Source organism: Nansenia antarctica (assembly GCF_963989245.1).
Source record: "Nansenia antarctica genome assembly, chromosome: 20".
In the NCBI taxonomy this organism is placed as follows: domain Eukaryota; kingdom Metazoa; phylum Chordata; class Actinopteri; order Argentiniformes; family Microstomatidae; genus Nansenia; species Nansenia antarctica.
In genome coordinates, this window is record NC_137693.1 from 14,493,868 (window position 1) to 14,510,135 (window position 16,268).

General features: G+C 45.4%; 1 protein-coding gene across 2 annotated transcripts in view; it reads right to left on the minus strand.

Annotated features, from left to right (window-relative positions):
• Positions 1 to 739: 739 nt before the first annotated feature.
• The window catches only part of rps6kb1a (ribosomal protein S6 kinase b, polypeptide 1a), a 32,336-nt gene continuing 16,807 nt past the window's right edge, over positions 740 to 16,268 (minus strand). Inside the window, exons 6-15 of one of the 2 annotated variants that reach the window (XM_080549374.1) lie at positions 14,605 to 14,662; positions 13,633 to 13,733; positions 10,399 to 10,489; positions 8,051 to 8,141; positions 7,856 to 7,963; positions 2,192 to 2,254; positions 1,990 to 2,067; positions 1,759 to 1,866; positions 1,318 to 1,430; positions 740 to 1,155 (exon numbers count right to left, since the gene is read on the minus strand). In XM_080549374.1, coding sequence (XP_080405500.1) covers positions 894 to 1,155; positions 1,318 to 1,430; positions 1,759 to 1,866; positions 1,990 to 2,067; positions 2,192 to 2,254; positions 7,856 to 7,963; positions 8,051 to 8,141; positions 10,399 to 10,489; positions 13,633 to 13,733; positions 14,605 to 14,662 — 1,073 coding nt within the window. In that variant the 3' untranslated portion in view covers positions 740 to 893. The remainder of the gene's footprint in view (positions 1,156 to 1,317; positions 1,431 to 1,758; positions 1,867 to 1,989; positions 2,068 to 2,191; positions 2,255 to 7,855; positions 7,964 to 8,050; positions 8,142 to 10,398; positions 10,490 to 13,632; positions 13,734 to 14,604; positions 14,663 to 16,268) is intronic. The other variant, XM_080549375.1, reaches the window with a different exon arrangement.

The following is a 16,268-nucleotide window of genomic DNA, read 5'->3' on the forward strand; positions in this document are numbered from 1 at the left end:
AGCAGTGTCAGCATTTGGTATTGATGGTGGTTGCAGGTGATATTTTCAGCTGAAGTCAAAAGAGTTCTGTCACTGCCATCCCTCTATCGACGACAACAGACGTGTCCATCTTATCCTGACTAGATCTTTCAAGTGACAAAAGCAGAAAAAACGGCATTGTGGGAATTCTGTAAATTAGCAGGCAGCAGTCCAAAGTGAACACTGTGTTCTGTGTTGGTTGTGAGTGACTCCACCTACTTACACTATAGCCTCTAAGCCCTCGTCAGCAAGTCATAAAAAAAGGAAGCCTGGCGTTAAAGAGGGAATCCCCCGCCCTCCCAGTCTAAAATGTCTATTACGCAGTTCCAGAGACCGTTAACGTCTCACTGATGGTGTGGGAAGCAGCGCTGCAGCAGGAGTAACCCCCCCCCCCAATGTACAAAGCACCAGTATGTCATGAGAAGCCAGTCAAGCACACAGGAACCAGGCAGCAGCATCCTGCCTCCGTCTCCAGCTGCTGCTCTTACATGGCATAGGAGGAGAACAGTCAGGACAGGAACCCCCCCCCCCCCCCCCCCCCCCTCTCTCTCTCTCTCTCTCTCTCTCTCTCTCCCTCTCTCTCAAACTAAAGCTCTCTGCTATAGAGGGACAGTGTTGGTATCTGCTGGGGTGCAGGAGGGCAGGGCAGAGCAGCAGCCATGTAAGCAGCTCTATGCTGTTCAGCCAGAGACACGGGGGGGGGGGGGGGGGAGGTGGGGAGGGGGGAGGAGGGGAGGTGGGCATGGAGGAGCTGGTGATCGGTGACGACAGTCTGCCAGTCATTTGTTTAATTCCTAAGAGTCTTTTTTTTTATGAAAAAAGGAGAAGTAAGGAGGAGGAGGAGAAGAGTTCTAGGTTCCGGGGGGAGCCGAGCGTCATAGGTTCATCCGCAGGTGCTCGGGGCGTTTGGACATCATAGGGTAGGCCTGCTTCTTGAAGGGTCCGCTACTGCTGCCAGAGGGCTGTTTGATGGGCCGGGGGGCCGAGGCCTCGGAGCTGGCACTCACGTCCATCTGTTCCACCCCAGACAGCTCCATGGGCTGGTCCCCCCCACCCCCCCCCGGGGACAGCAGGGACGGGGCTCCAGGCAGGGTGGGAGTCCGGGGCCAGCAGTCCCCTCCTGCAAACTTGACTGGACTGGAGGGGGACAGGGAGGGTTACCATAGTACCACAACTGCAGACCGGTAGGATACTGGGTTCTACCACAGGTGGCCATGACTATTTCATGGGACAAATTCAAAAAAAGAATAAAAACCTTGAGGCTCCCAAGTACAACAAGACAAATGAAACAGGAATTACCTCACTGGTGTTCTCGGGCTTCCCAGAAACCTCCGCGGTGACCGGACCTTTGGCTCAAAGTTGAACTTCTCCTTGACGTTCTCGAGCACAGATGGGGCTACGTAGGTAAAGCCCTGTGTGAGACAGACGTCACAGGGGAGGGTGAGAGTCATCCTCATCAAGGTCCGTTAAAACAAGACACAACACAAAGCAGATGAGCAATGAAACACACATTAAACCATATCATGCAATGTGGCGGAACAGGCAAGCAGAGTTTCCAGGAACGAAAAGAAAAAAACAAGTAAAAACAGATGTAACGCATTAACTGTTTCTCATAACAACAACTTTTTTTTCGGGTCTAAAAAAGAGAAGAAAAATAAACCGCCCGCCGTCTGTGCGTGCGCACGCAACGAGGAGAGACCGTGGTCTAACAGAGACGAGACAGAGCGGGAGGCTGCCTACCAGGAAGACTTGATTGGCACTTTCACTGAGCGTAGAGTCGTCAGGGCTGTCCACGGGAGGCTGGCTGGTGAACTTGGAGTCAAACTGGCTGACATCATCAGCTGATTGCTGCAATAATGGAAGCAGGGTGCATACGAGTTAACCCTAGACTCTCTGAGGGGGTCAGGGAGGACATGACTCATTTGTCGGGGGCTCTTTATGTGAGGGCGGGGGGAAATAGGACTCGCTTACCAGAAAAGGCTTGAACGGAGGCTCCACTTTGCGAGCGAGAAGGTCGTCCCAGTTGATGTGCCTGAAGAACGGGTGGGTCTGGAGAGAGAGAGGAGCAGACATGTTGACTCCACAATCTCACAACCGTACATTTCAGTTAACAGTTAGCAGTGCTCTACGCGAGCCGCTGGGCTCAGGTCCGGTCGAGCACGGCCGTCCTTACCTGCACTTCTGTGGTGTCTCCTGGCCCCGCCCCCAGCCGTGATGAGGCATTTCGTTTCAGCAGCTGAAACAGGTGAACATGAGTTAGACCAGCGTCCTCACCTGGCGGAGGCCTGCCCTGCAGCACCCTGGGCCAGCTCGGCGTGTGACGGACATTAGCCTACTGTTTGCTTTGGTTTTATTAACGCGCGACGCGTTACGTGAGAGTGTTGCACGAAGCACATGGAAGGGTTTTTGAAAAGAGAGGCTTCAGAATCAGATAGGACAGTACAGAGCCTGGACTGGCTGTGGACCAGGAGCTCTGTGTCTCCACTCATCCATCCCTGTCTGCCTCTCATCCATCCCTGTCTGTCTCTCATCCATCCCTGTCTGTCTCTCATCCATCCCTGTCTGCCTCTCATCCATCCCTGTCTGTCTCTCATCCATCCCTGTCTCCTCTCATCCATCCCTGTCTGCCTCTCATCCATCCCTGTCTGTCTCTCATCCATCCCTGCCTCTCATCCATCCCTGTCTGTCTCTCATCCATCCCTGTCTGCCTCTCATCCATCCCTGTCTGTCTCTCATCCATCCCTGTCTGCCTCTCATCCATCCCTGTCTGTCTCTCATCCATCCCTGTCTGTCTCTCATCCATCCATCCCTGTCTCTCATCCATCCCTGTCTGTCTCTCATCCATCCATCCCTGTCTCTCATCCATCCCTGTCTGTCTCTCATCCATCCCTGTCTCCTCTCATCCATCCCTGTCTCCTCTCATCCATCCCTGCCTCTCATCCATTCCTGTCTGTCTCTCATCCATCCCTGTCTGTCTCTCATCCATCCCTGTCTCCTCTCATCCATCCCTGTCTCCTCTCATCCATCCCTGTCTGCCTCTCATCCATCCCTGTCTGTCTCTCATCCATCCCTGTCTGTCTCTCATCCATCCCTGTCTGTCTCTCATCCATCCCTGTCTGTCTCTCATCCATCCCTGTCTGCCTCTCATCCATCCCTGTCTGTCTCTCATCCATCCCTGTCTGTCTCTCATCCATCCCTGTCTCCTCTCATCCATCCCTGTCTCCTCTCATCCATCCCTGTCTGTCTCTCATCCATCCCTGTCTCTCATCCATCCCTGTCTGTCTCTCATCCATCCCTGTCTGCCTCTCATCCATCCCTGTCTGTCTCTCATCGATCCCTGTCTGCCTCTCATCCATCCCTGTCTGCCTCTCATCCATCCCTGTCTCCTCTCATCCATCCCTGTCTGCCTCTCATCCATCCCTGTCTGTCTCTCATCCATCCCTGTCTGTCTCTCATCCATCCCTGTCTCCTCTCATCCATCCCTGTCTGCCTCTCATCCATCCCTGTCTGCCTCTCATCCATCCCTGTCTCTCATCCATCCCTGTCTGTCTCTCATCCATCCCTGTCTGTCTCTCATCCATCCCTGCCTCTCATCCATCTCTGTCAGAATAGGATGGTTGTGTGCAACGTCCCAGGCGCAGGTTTCCCATTGATAGTAAGTCACGTTTACCCCCCCTCTCTCAATAACCACTAATGTGTGTGTGTGTGTGTGTGTGTGTGTGTGTGTGTGTGTAAGCGCGTGCGTGCATTGGCTGTCAGAGGGATGCAGAGTGTACCAGGGTTTCCGTTAGAAAAATTTGCCGTCGGACATCGTGTCCGGGACGAATTCGATTTACCGGACAAACGTGATATATTCCGGTCATCATATTAAAATATAATAAAAAAATTTTTTTTCAAAATCATATTTCTTTTTTTCAAATCTAATATAGCTGTTTGTCGCGGTGATTACTGTTGTGTAGCGGCCTATATATGCCATTTAATGTCTATTTCTCATCCGATACGATTAGATGCGAGCTATATAATATATAATAATATAACATGATTTGACGCATGCGCGCTATGCCATGCGTCAAATCCAGCGCTGAACGGGCGCCTCACTGGGAACTGAACAGACAGCATCGATCAATGAACGGACCAGGGTTTCCGTTAGAAAAAATTGCCGCCGGACATCGTGTCCGGGAAGATTTCGATTTACCGGACAAACGTGATATATTCCGGACATATTAAAATATAATAAAAATATTTTTTTTCAAAATTATATATATTTTTTTCCAAATCTAATATAGCTGTTTGTCGCGGTGATTACTGTTGTGTAGCGGCCTATATATGCCATTTAATGTCTATTTCTCATCCGATACGATTAGATGCGAGCTATATAATATATAATAATATAACATGATTCGCATGCGCGCTATATGTCCAGCGCTGAACGGGCGCCTCTGGGAACTGAACAGACAGCATCGATCAATGAACGGACTCCACATTACGTTAACTGAAGTTTGTTAAATTGTTTGGGATTAATGTGAGTTTTCTATTTTCTCTTTCCAGTTTGACCCTTTTTTTAATCAATAAAACAACGTCATTTCTATAACCAGGTCTCGCTGGTTGGGAACGCATTTCGTTTAGCTGATATGTTACGCAACCGAACAGCTTCGGGAAAACGAGTAGCAGCGCACATAGTAGTGAGCAAATACTGACTTCCACTTTTAGTCCTAGGCAAAGGTCCAACACAATCAATTATTACACGTTCAAATGGCTCCCCTATAGCAGGAATGGGATGCAATGGTGCGGGTGGAATGGATTGATTAGGCTTACCCGCCATCTGACAAGTATGGCAACAGCGGCAGTGCTTGGCAACATCCGCCTTCAGTCCGGGCCAAAAGAAATGTTTCAATATCAGCTGATAAGTTTTAGTTATACCTAAATGTCCTGACCACTGGCTCTCATGTGCTACAGATAACACCTGTTGTCTATAACCCACAGGCACAACCACTTGTTTTACAGTATTCCACTCACAACCATTTGCATTAGGAGGAGACCATTTACGCATTAATATCCCATCGTTAAGGAAATAAACTACGTTGCCCCCTATTTCAGATTCCTCACTAGCTGCATGTAAAAAACATTTGTTTAATGACTGATCAGCTACTTGAGCGACACGCAATCGCTCGCCGGTTACCGGGAGAGATAGGCTGTCAGCGGATGGTATGGTAGGACTCGGGGAGGATGGTAACTCTACCACTTTCTCCCTGGGAGAAGCTGAAACAATCGGGTTCTCATCCCTTTCAGAAAAGGCTTGCATAATCACACTATCACAGAGAGAAACATCGCTATCCTCCTCTCTGCCTCGACTCGATTGTGCACGAGTTATAGCGCACACCGGAAACAACCGCTGTTTCGCATAGGAAGCCTACACATTAGGAGTCATCATCATGCCGGTGTCAAATCATATAATAATAAAAGAAATACATAGCCTATATATTCGTCTTTTTTAAAATAGAAGGAATCAGAATGTGAACTTTAGCGAATTGTATTCAAATTGTGCTTAGAGGGAATTATTTTCACCGGACATAAATGTCCGACGAGTTTTCATTTTGTCGGACTTCAATAAATTTTACCGGACAAAGTCCGGGAATTACCGGTTAACGGAAACCCTGGAGTGTACATTTAAAAAAATACATTTTAGACTGTGGTGAGTGATTTTGCATACTTTGAAAGGTTGCCGTTACTGAAAAAGGTTGAGAAATGCTGAGTTCGAGGATGGATTGGGACTAATCAATACAATTAACAGGTGAGTAACACCTGAAATAAGTTTCACAAATGAGCCCCAAAAAATATTATGCCGTTTGTTTGCATATTACGAAAGTTTAAGTGTTGAGCCCACTCAATATAACAAACAACCAGTGGCGTAGCGGACGGGCCCGCAAACGACGCACCGCGGGGGGGCCCCAGTCACTAGGGGGCCCCTAACATTGGATACAAACTTTTTTTTAATATAAAACAAAGAAAATAAGTGGCCCTTCATTGTGTCAACCTTAATTTTAATACATAGGCCTATATTTAAAAATATATACATAGTTAACCGTATCCAATAGCAACATTTGACGTCCACGAAAATGAGCAAGCGAAAATACCTCAGCGGTGCGCAAAAACGGGAACTTTCCTATAAAAAGGAACAAAATTCAGCGAAACTTCAAAAAATGTCATCTTTTCTTTTACCCAATGCAGCTTCTGAGACTATTTGACGTCCGTTAAAAAAATAAATTAGAACTCATGTTGTGTGAATCACGCTTGCACACCGAATCCGTAATATTCGTCCGTCCCCCCAAAAATGGGAACAGGTTCGATTTTCGGCGTTTTTCGCGTCCGCCAAAAGCCTTTTGAGAGTTGTTTTTGACCACTCCGCCATGGTATAGAGGGACACATCGTCAAATTAGAACTTTAGGACAGTTGGATTAATGTTTACGGAAGTACATGTCTCAAGTATTATCTCGGCGGTTAGTCGAGTGAAAGAAAAACAACATACAGATGATAATTCACACAATATAATACCACGAAAGCGTACGGCACTAAACAATAACATTCATTTGGGCAGCATCATACTCAAACTCAGGCAGAAGGGCAGGGTCCGGGCAGGTGCACACACTGTCACAGACTGCCAATGCATCATACAGGTACATCATTCTGGTTATAGCGGTTTCTTTTTCTATTCTACTATTCAATTTCTACTTCTGCTGTCTGCGTCTCCCTGGGTATTCCAGATGGCAAACAGTAAAGAAATGGCACAATATACCAGGACTTAAGAAATGAGATGTCCAACAAAGGATGTGACAAACCCTGGCCTATTTTGCGCAACAAGTAGACTTTGATGCAGCGGAGACAGGGTTGCCAGATGGGCTGGTTTTTGGTCGATTTAGCAGTTTTTAGACTGTGGTTAGGTTGGAAATTCTCAATCCCATCAGGCAACCCTGAGCGGAGAGTCTACACATGGTAGGATTACAGATATCACACTGCAGGAGATGCACACCACGCTTTGTTAAAAGAAATAAAGATTTATTGTACTTTTCTACTGATAATACATTCTACTGATGTGGTCTACCATTTGGTTTTAGTTATATTGCTCTCAGTTGTTTGTACCTTTTGCTAAATCAAGCATTTAGAATGTAGAGTGCATATTGCGAAAGTTCGCAACGTAAAAAAACGCAAGGGTCTCCGCAACGGGCCGGTGTGCAAGGTCTCTGTGCGTAACGTTTTTTGCGGATGACGGATTAAAAAATACGCATTCGAAAACGCACGTATTGGTGTGCAAAGACCTTATAAAACGCACAGTTTTTTTCACCTCCGTTGCGAAAGGGCCCCCGCCGCCACCTTGCGGGGGGGCCTCGGGATTTTGCGGTACGGCACTGCAAACAACAGTTTAAGGATCACAAAAATACAATACAATAATAATTGATAAGTGATACATGGCTTGTAAACTTTCGTGTTCAAAAGCACGTACTGTGTGATCATCTAATTATGTGTAGTTGTGTGTTTTTAGCATGTTGATGTTCTATCAGCATGTTGTGATGTGCTAAACATGCAGTTAGATGTTTGTAGCGATGTTCCTTTTTTGCACAGGCTATTAGCAGCTGTTTTGCCTGTGTTTTGATTCAGAGAGCGTTTCTCCGCTATGTGGTTTGAGGTGGACCAACATTCAAATAAGCATATCTTCAACTATTTTCAGATTTCAATCAATCATTTGTAAAGCTTACAATATGCACTTTCATAGTCTGGGGAAAAAAAGAAAAATTAACAACATTACCGGTAATATTGAATTGACCATCAGTGAAATGTTTACCTTTTTTAGAAGGTCCCTGGCTTCTTGTGTGAGGTAAGGTGGGAGGTTGAGTTTACACTTTAAGATTTTGTCAATGGTCTTCTTCCTGTTTTCACCAGTGAACGGTGGCTGTGAGGGAACAATGTTCACAAATCAAATCTGGCATCAAATCTAATGTGAGGTGAAAGCTCTTCTGGAGGGAGGAAGTGTACTCACTGCTCCAGTCAGCATGTCATACATGAGAGCCCCCAGACTCCACCAGTCCACCGCCCGGTTATGTCCACTCCTCATCAGGATCTCTGGTGCCCTGTGGGTGTGTGTGTGGGGGTGGGGGTGGGGGGGGGTGGAGACATGACAGTCATGGCCAGGGCTCATTTGAAAAAGAGGCTACTGTCTCAATATGACTACCCTGGTTAAATAAAGGATTAAAAAAAATTAACCTCACATTTTTCTTCTTTCATACCAAAAAGCAAGGTATATTTATTTTAGCAGAGAGACAGCCATGGCTTCACACCAGCATGTATAACATAATAATGTTATCACAAACATTTTCGTCACACCCAAACTACTACCAGACCAGTCTATCTAGTTTCAGGAGACACAGTGTATGGTAGCCTACACTGTCAGTTTCAGAATCGCCAGCTGTCAGAAAAAGACTCTTCATTATAACCAAAAATAATAAAGATATTTAAAAAGCCAGGAAACATCTGACATTAACTAGAAAAGTAGCAATAGTCAACAGATAGAAACTCAGCTCTGCACGGAAACACTGTTGAATGGCATCATCTGAGTTGAGTAATGTCACACTAGTACTAGCTAGCTATCGCTGCTCTGAGAGGAACTACGCTACTGTGCTGGAGGGGAAAACAAACTAACAGCACTTAAACGCTTGGCTCATGATACATAGATGTAAGTAAGCATAGTCAATGAAGTTTCTACTTCTACTTCTACTTTCTGCTCTCAAGTGAGCACCATACCCCCGAACATAAACAGAGCACGAGACCGTGAGACCGTGACTAGGTGTGCCACAGGTAAAAGACCAGTACGACCTGCCTCAGGTCAGTTTACACAGTGACAAAAGGAACTGTAAATTACTAGGACATGCTTCTGTGTTAAATGGGCTATAAAGGGAACGTGAAAGTTGCAATCAACCTAAATGGGACTATCCAAAAGTGTGTGTAGACCTGTAGATGATAGAAAGCTGGCAAATGTAGATAAACATTGCCTGATGTTACATTTACATTTTGGGCATTTAGCTAGACCAGGGCATTCACTGAACTGATGGGAGTGGGATGTGGATTTGTTATGGTCCTTACTATTTGGAACAAATACAATATTTCTTGTGATGACTGATGGATAGGCGATGCACTTACTTTGACAAATGTATTTGTTTTAAGCAGGGCTCTACGCTAACCTTTTTCACTAGGAGCACATGTGCTCCTAAATGAAAAATGTTAGGGGCACACAAATAAATTTAGGAGCACAGTGAAAAATGTAATTATAACACATTTTATTAGTGATTTTGCAATTTTTGCACCAAAATCACACATTGGCCCATGCCTACAGCCCTACTAGACGCAGAGTTGATGGCATTGTATTATGGTAACTAGCTGTGTCAAGTTCTCCTGGTTAGCAGCATGTTCATTCATTCATCCATGTCATGCCTGTCAGCTAGCAGCTAGCAGCCCAGCCAGGCTTTAGGGCTAGGTCTGTCAGCTAGCAGCCCAGCCAGGCCATGCAGAGGTCTGTCTCCATGCTGCCCACCTCCCTGCTGCTGGGTCAGGCTACATCAGTCACACACGGTGGCCAGACAACTCCACATCTAGGGGTATTAAACTACCCCACATCCAGATGACCAGTCCCCAGCCCCATGCTGCCCGGGGTGGTGACATGTGGAGGTGGCCAGCCCAGCACGGTGCCTCTGCGGCGGCTAGCTGTTAGCACACCACCATCCCCGGGGGTCCCACCTCTCTGCCACACTCAAGTACAACATGTTGCATTTTCATGCCATTAGGCAACTTGCTTCCTAGGGTTTCCTAGGATTAGAGATGCATTTGGACTTCTGGAGTACCTCCACTACTTTCAATGGGTTCTGAAGGTCTGAGAGCTTTCTACTTTCTACCCTGGGTAGTTAACCCTGGTTGTAGTTAACCCTGGGTTCAAATCTGGAGTGTGTGGGACCAAATCTGTAGATGTGGTGAGCTAATGAAGCTAATGAAGCTTGAGATGAGAAAAGGGCGCTTGTCTCTTTAAGGCCCAGGAGGGAGTTAGCGATTAGCGATGTTAGCTTAGCGCCAGTTTAACAGAAGTAACTTCACTTTTAACATGACTTCCCGTGGTCGTAGCGGGCTGGCTGACGGCTTAAAATGTGGCCACACGGTTCGCGCAGATTTATTTTTAGAAAAAATAAAAAAATAAAAAAATAATCTGTACTCGCACGTGTGCTCGTGAATTTATTTCTCTAGTCGCACAGATGTATTTTTAGTCGCAAATGCGAGTGAAATGGTCGCACTGTAGAGCCCTGTTAAGTCGCTTTGGATTAAGGTGTCTGCAGTGTGACTTACATGTATTCTATGGTGCCACAGAAGGTGTGCGTAACCGTGCCATCGTGGATGGATTCTTTACACAGGCCAAAGTCTGTCAGCTTTACGTGACCTAGAAAGAGAGGAGTACAAACAACGAATGGAAAATGTCTTCTTTCATTGAAACTGATCACAGGTAACATTCAGGAGATAAAGATGGTGAGTCCGGAGTTTTACTGGCTAAAGCCTGGTACACAAAGATCATCTGGGGTAGTCTAAAGCGGGGTACACACATAAGGATTTTCAAAATCTTAACCGAAATCTTATCTGAGACAGACCCCACACATGAAGAAACAAAATCTTGGATTGAACAGCCTTGATCGTGTTGTGTGTGGTGTGCGCCAATTTCCCCATTTCAGCACCCCACAGACATAAAGATTTTCGTTACGACAGACTCCAAACTCCCTAGAGTCTCGTTCCCCAAGCCAGAAATCTCGCGTGAACCCATCCTTTTAATATTGCCTTTATGGATATGATTTTGTTTGTGGTTTCTTTTCTCTTATTGACATGCATTAAGTGTTCCTTGATGTTTATTTGAAACATAAATATTGACGGGAGTGGAACTCTGTACAAGCCTTCTGGGCTTCGTTCCCTCCTTGCACAATGTCTTGTGTGCTAAATAAATAAACTAAACTAAATTACAAAATGATTAAATTAAGATTATGTAATGATTAAAGCACTTTGAGCCGCAACGTTTGCAGGAAAAGCGCTATACAAATAAAGTTATTATTATTATTATCTAACGTAGTACCCTGACTGACCTGTACGAGACAACCATGTGCGACAGGGCAAATAAAGTGCCGAATAACGAAAAGAAGAAGTCAGCTCGCTTCTTGATTGGCGAGCAGGGTTGCCAGATGGGAATGACATTTTCCACTCTAACCACAGTCTAAAACCGCTAATTCCACCAAACAATCTGGCAACCCTATGATTTCTGCTCGTAATTATTGAACACATTTCACATTTACGATTGCCGGCCACGCCCATTTTCCGAGCAGGTTGTCGGGAGAGTTGATTGCACAATTGAAGAGAGTTGACTCTTAACACACCTCACACCACAGGATTTTGTTATAGGAAAATGTTAAGATCCATCTGATAATCGGGCGTTTTCTGTCGTTTTCAGACATCCGAAAATCGGCCAAAAAAATCCTTATGTGTGTACCCCGCATAAAGCCTGGTACACAAAGATAATCTGGGGTAGTCTAAAGCCTGGTACACATAAAGATAATCTGGGGTAGTCTAAAGCCTGGTACACACAAAGATAATCTGGGGTAGTCTAAAGCCTGGTACACACATAAAGATCATCTGGGGTAGTCTAAAGCCTGGTACACACATAAAGATAATCTGGGGTAGTCTAAAGCCTGGTACACACATAAAGATAATCTGGGGTAGTCTAAAGCCTGGTACACACATAAAGATCATCTGGCCCATTTGGGCCTGATTTCCCCCCTTCCGACCAAGGACAGTAAATGCCCGATTATCGGATGGCTCTAAAGATTATCCTACAAGATTATCCTGTGGTGTGAGGTGTGTTAAAGAGTCAATTTCTCCCGACAATCTGCTTGGAAAATGGTCGGGGCCGACGATCATAAATATTAAGTGTGTTCAATACGATCAAAACTCCCGAGTCCAATTGTGACGTGGAATGGAATGTAGCCAATCAAGACTAGGGTTGGGTACCGAAAATCGGTACCGGTAGGTACCGGTTACTTTACATTCGGTATGTACCCGTACCGAATCGCAAAGGAGATTTCGGTGCCTCATTTCGGTACTTTTCTATCTTGCCCCCTGGTGTCCGGTGTCAACTGGTGACTCGTGACGTCACATCGCCTGTTAAATTTCCACTCAGTGAAAGCAGCGAGTACGGAAGGATAACGAGAAGGTTGCTAATAGCAACTTCCGCTAGCGGGTTGGCGTAACGCGACGCTCGACTTATGGGTGCGTTCCGTAAACTCGTTCTGGAATTTTGATCACCACTCGTGGAATGCCTTCTGTCCAATCAAATGACTTGCTCCCCTTATGACGTCGGGCCCAGTGTGCGCTGCGACGCTCTCAGAGCGAGTTTACGAACGCAAGCCTTTGATTGGACAGTGCACTCCAGGATTCGACGCGTCTGTTGATGACGTAGTGCGGATGTGTGGCTGCGTCTCTGCGAGGTGGACAACATGATCGGGGATCTCTTGATATTCGGGTACTGTGTCAGATCATGTATATATCATGTAGATATATCCTTATCCTATGCTGTGTCTGAAAAATGAATCGACATGTCATCATGGACCAGAGAGGGGGAGGGGAGTCGTAGTAGCTGAGCGGCAACAGAGTTTGGATTTTGACGAGGTGGAGGGCTCCAGTTTATCAGAGTTATATTTCCTCTTGGTCTTCTTGGTTCTGGGGGCTATGCAGGCCTCTTCACTAGATCCCTTTTCTAAGAATATTCTGATGTCCTTGAGGGGCTGCCGAACAAGTGTGTACTCGTATTCGACATCAGTACCAACGATAGGCACCCCCAGCTTAATGGAGTCCCCAAGGCTCAGGAGTTTTATTTTCATTTATTTTAATTTGAGTGTATATTTAACTAATATATATTGTGCCTCAGCAATAAAAAAGTGAAAAGCTGTTTAATGTTGTCGACCGTGTTATTATTATATATATATATATATATATATATATATGTCATTTAAAACAATCAAAAGTACCGAATTAAGTACCGGTACCGTTTTTAAAGTATCGGTTAGGTACCGGTACCGGATAAAAACCCAAACGGTACCCAACCCTAATCAAGACGCAAGCTGACTGACGCGTCTTCTTCTTTTCGTTCTTCTGCACTTTATTTGCCCTCTCTCACATGGCTGCCTCCTACAGGTCAGTCAGGGTTCTACTACCCTGATCACGCCAGATTTCTGGCTTGGGGGACGAGACTCTAGACTGTCGTAGGACAGATCTTTATGTATGTGATGTGCTGTATTGGGAATATCGGAGCACACCACACACAATACGATCAAAACTGTTCAACCCATGATTTCTTATCTTCATGTGTGGGGTCTTTCTCAGATAAAAAAAATCTGTTAAGATTTAGAAAATCTTTCTGTGTGTACCAGGCTTAAGGCACTGAGGGAGGCAGGCAAGGAGAACCTCTGTCATGATGAAAGGGGTCTGATACTGCAGGTGTGTAGCCCTGTGCAGGCAGCATGCTTATCTCCAGGCTGTTGACGTTACCGTTGTTATTGAGCATGATGTTCTCTGGCTTCAGGTCTCTGTAGATGATGCCTTTCTGGTGCAGGTGCCCCAGAGCCATGGAAATCTCAGCCAGGTAGAAGCTGCCAACAGGAAACACAAGGTTTAGACTACACAGGTAACTACCAATGTAACCTAAGACAATCTTCAAATGCTAGAATTGTGAATTTATTGCCTGATGAAATTCGTCTGAGCTGAGAAAATATATTGTTACATATATGACATGGTATTGGCCAACGGTTTGCACCAAATCCCTCCCTCCTTTCATGTATAGCATGCATTTGTCACATATCTAATACATTTTACATTTTTGGCATTTAGTAGATGCCTTATTCCAAAGCGATTTACAATCAATACATTTGAATACTAAGCAAGTGAATCATCAATCCACCAGTCGTAGCAGGAAGAGTAATCCAGCTCAGGCCCGGGGCCATTGATAGAAGGAAAAACCTTCTTCTATCACCTTCTTCTAACCCTAGTTTTTTTTAAATATATATATATATATATATATATATATATATATTTAGACACTGGAGAAAAAGAGAAACAATACAAGGGGGGCAATAGAAGTTTTTAGGGGACACAGCGGTTGTCTTCAGGAGACGCAGTGCTGGGGGGCAGTAGATGTCTCAGGAGGAGCAGTTAATGTGTAACCTTATACACGGTATAGCTTCACTGGTAGAATGGAACAAGGAAGGAAGCGCAACACTGTCTTCAACCGTCCTCTAACTTCCTGCCTTGAGATGTTGTGGTTTCAACATTGACATTTCACTTGTTCTATAAATAGCTACATAACAAAAACAACTCTTGTATTTTCACCACCATACCATTATGATGTAATCACTACCTCCATCCCAGATGTATTTACACAACACGAGTGAGAACTGCAGGTTCCAACCAGTTAGCTCTCCACAGGGAGATAAACATGTAAAAGATGTTGATACTCCAGCTTACCACGCTGTGTCCTCCATGAAGATCCCCTCTCTCTCCAGCTGCATGAACAACTCCCCACCTGCAAGTCCCAAATACATCAGCTCATTAGTCTGAACATACAGTATGATAATACATCTCATTACTCTGAACATACTATGAAATATTAAAATGTACATCGTTAAAGGGGCAATCTGGGATTCAAACAATACCATGAGATCAAACCGATAGTTTTGAAACTATAGTATTTATTTACAATTACATTGTTTACAAACTTTGGGGTAAAACAAGCTTATATTTTTTATTCTGATGAGGTAAGAAAGTTGAGCTCAAAGTATACCTAAGGGTGTGTTCTCACTAGAACATTTGCTTCACTTGAAACGGAGTTTAGGATAAAGTTCGCTTTGCTCTGCGTCGTTTGGAGCTGTGAGAACACGCATTCAAAGTCGCTCCCGCAGCAAAGAACCAACGGATGCTCCACTTGAAAGGGGTGGATTCGCTTCGGTTAGAAACGACGCATCCATCACTTTGCTTTGCTTTTGGTGAGAACGCTGCCCGAGGCAGTCCATAGGAAAACAACAGCGCACGCATGTTGATCTGGATAAGAGCGGGACAACGGGCAATTCTAAATTTTTCTGACCAATCAACTACCACGTCTGTTGCTTCGATTGCGTATGTTACTTCGTTTACATGAAGGGCTGTGAGAAGGCAAATCAGAGAAATAATTTATGCAACAATGTTGCAAACTCGTCCACTTGCTTAACTTAAGTTACATTCAATGACTATTGACAAACTGGTGAAGAAGGCCAGCTCTGTGGTGGGGACCGGGCTGGACAGCCTAGAGGTGGTGGCAGAACAGAGGATGGGGAAAAAACTGGCGGCCATGCTGGCCAATCCCTCCCACCCGATGTACTGCGAGCTGGCGGGGATGAGGAGCAAGTTCAGCCACAGATTTGTTCTCCCCCGTCAAAGTACAAAAAGATTTGGACAGTCCTTTGTTCCAGCTGCACTCCGACTCTACAACCAGGCCCTGCAGGGTGGGGGAGACCTGGAGCTGGAACTTTTGGAACTTTTTACTTATTGAGCCTGCACTGTTATATGTATTTTATTGAATGTTTTCTGTTTTCTGTATTGAATGTTATCTGCCCTAACTGAGCTGTTTGACAACAAAATTTCCCCATTGGGGACAATAAAGGTTTTCAATTCAATATACACTCACCGGCCACTATATTAGGTACACCTTGCTAGTACTGGGGTGGACCCCTCTAATTCTTTGTGGCATAGATTCAACAAGGTGCTGGAAACATTCCTCAGAGGTTTTGGTCCATACTGACATTATAGCATCACGCAGTTGCTGCAGATTTGTCGGCTGCACATCCATGCGAATGGATTGAGATGGTGACTGTGGAGGTCATTTGTGTACAGTGAACTCATCGTCATGTTCAAGAAACCAGTTTGAGATGATGTGAGCTTTGTGACATGGCGTGTTATCCTGCTGGAAGCAGCCATTAGAAGATGGGCACACTGTGGTCACAAAGGGAGGACATGGTCAGCAACAATACTCAGGTAGGCTGTGGCGTTTAAACAATGCTCAATTGGTACCAAGGGGACCAAAGTGTGCTGAGAAAATATCCCCCACAACATTACACTACCACCCCCCCACACCATTACACCACCACCACCCCCCC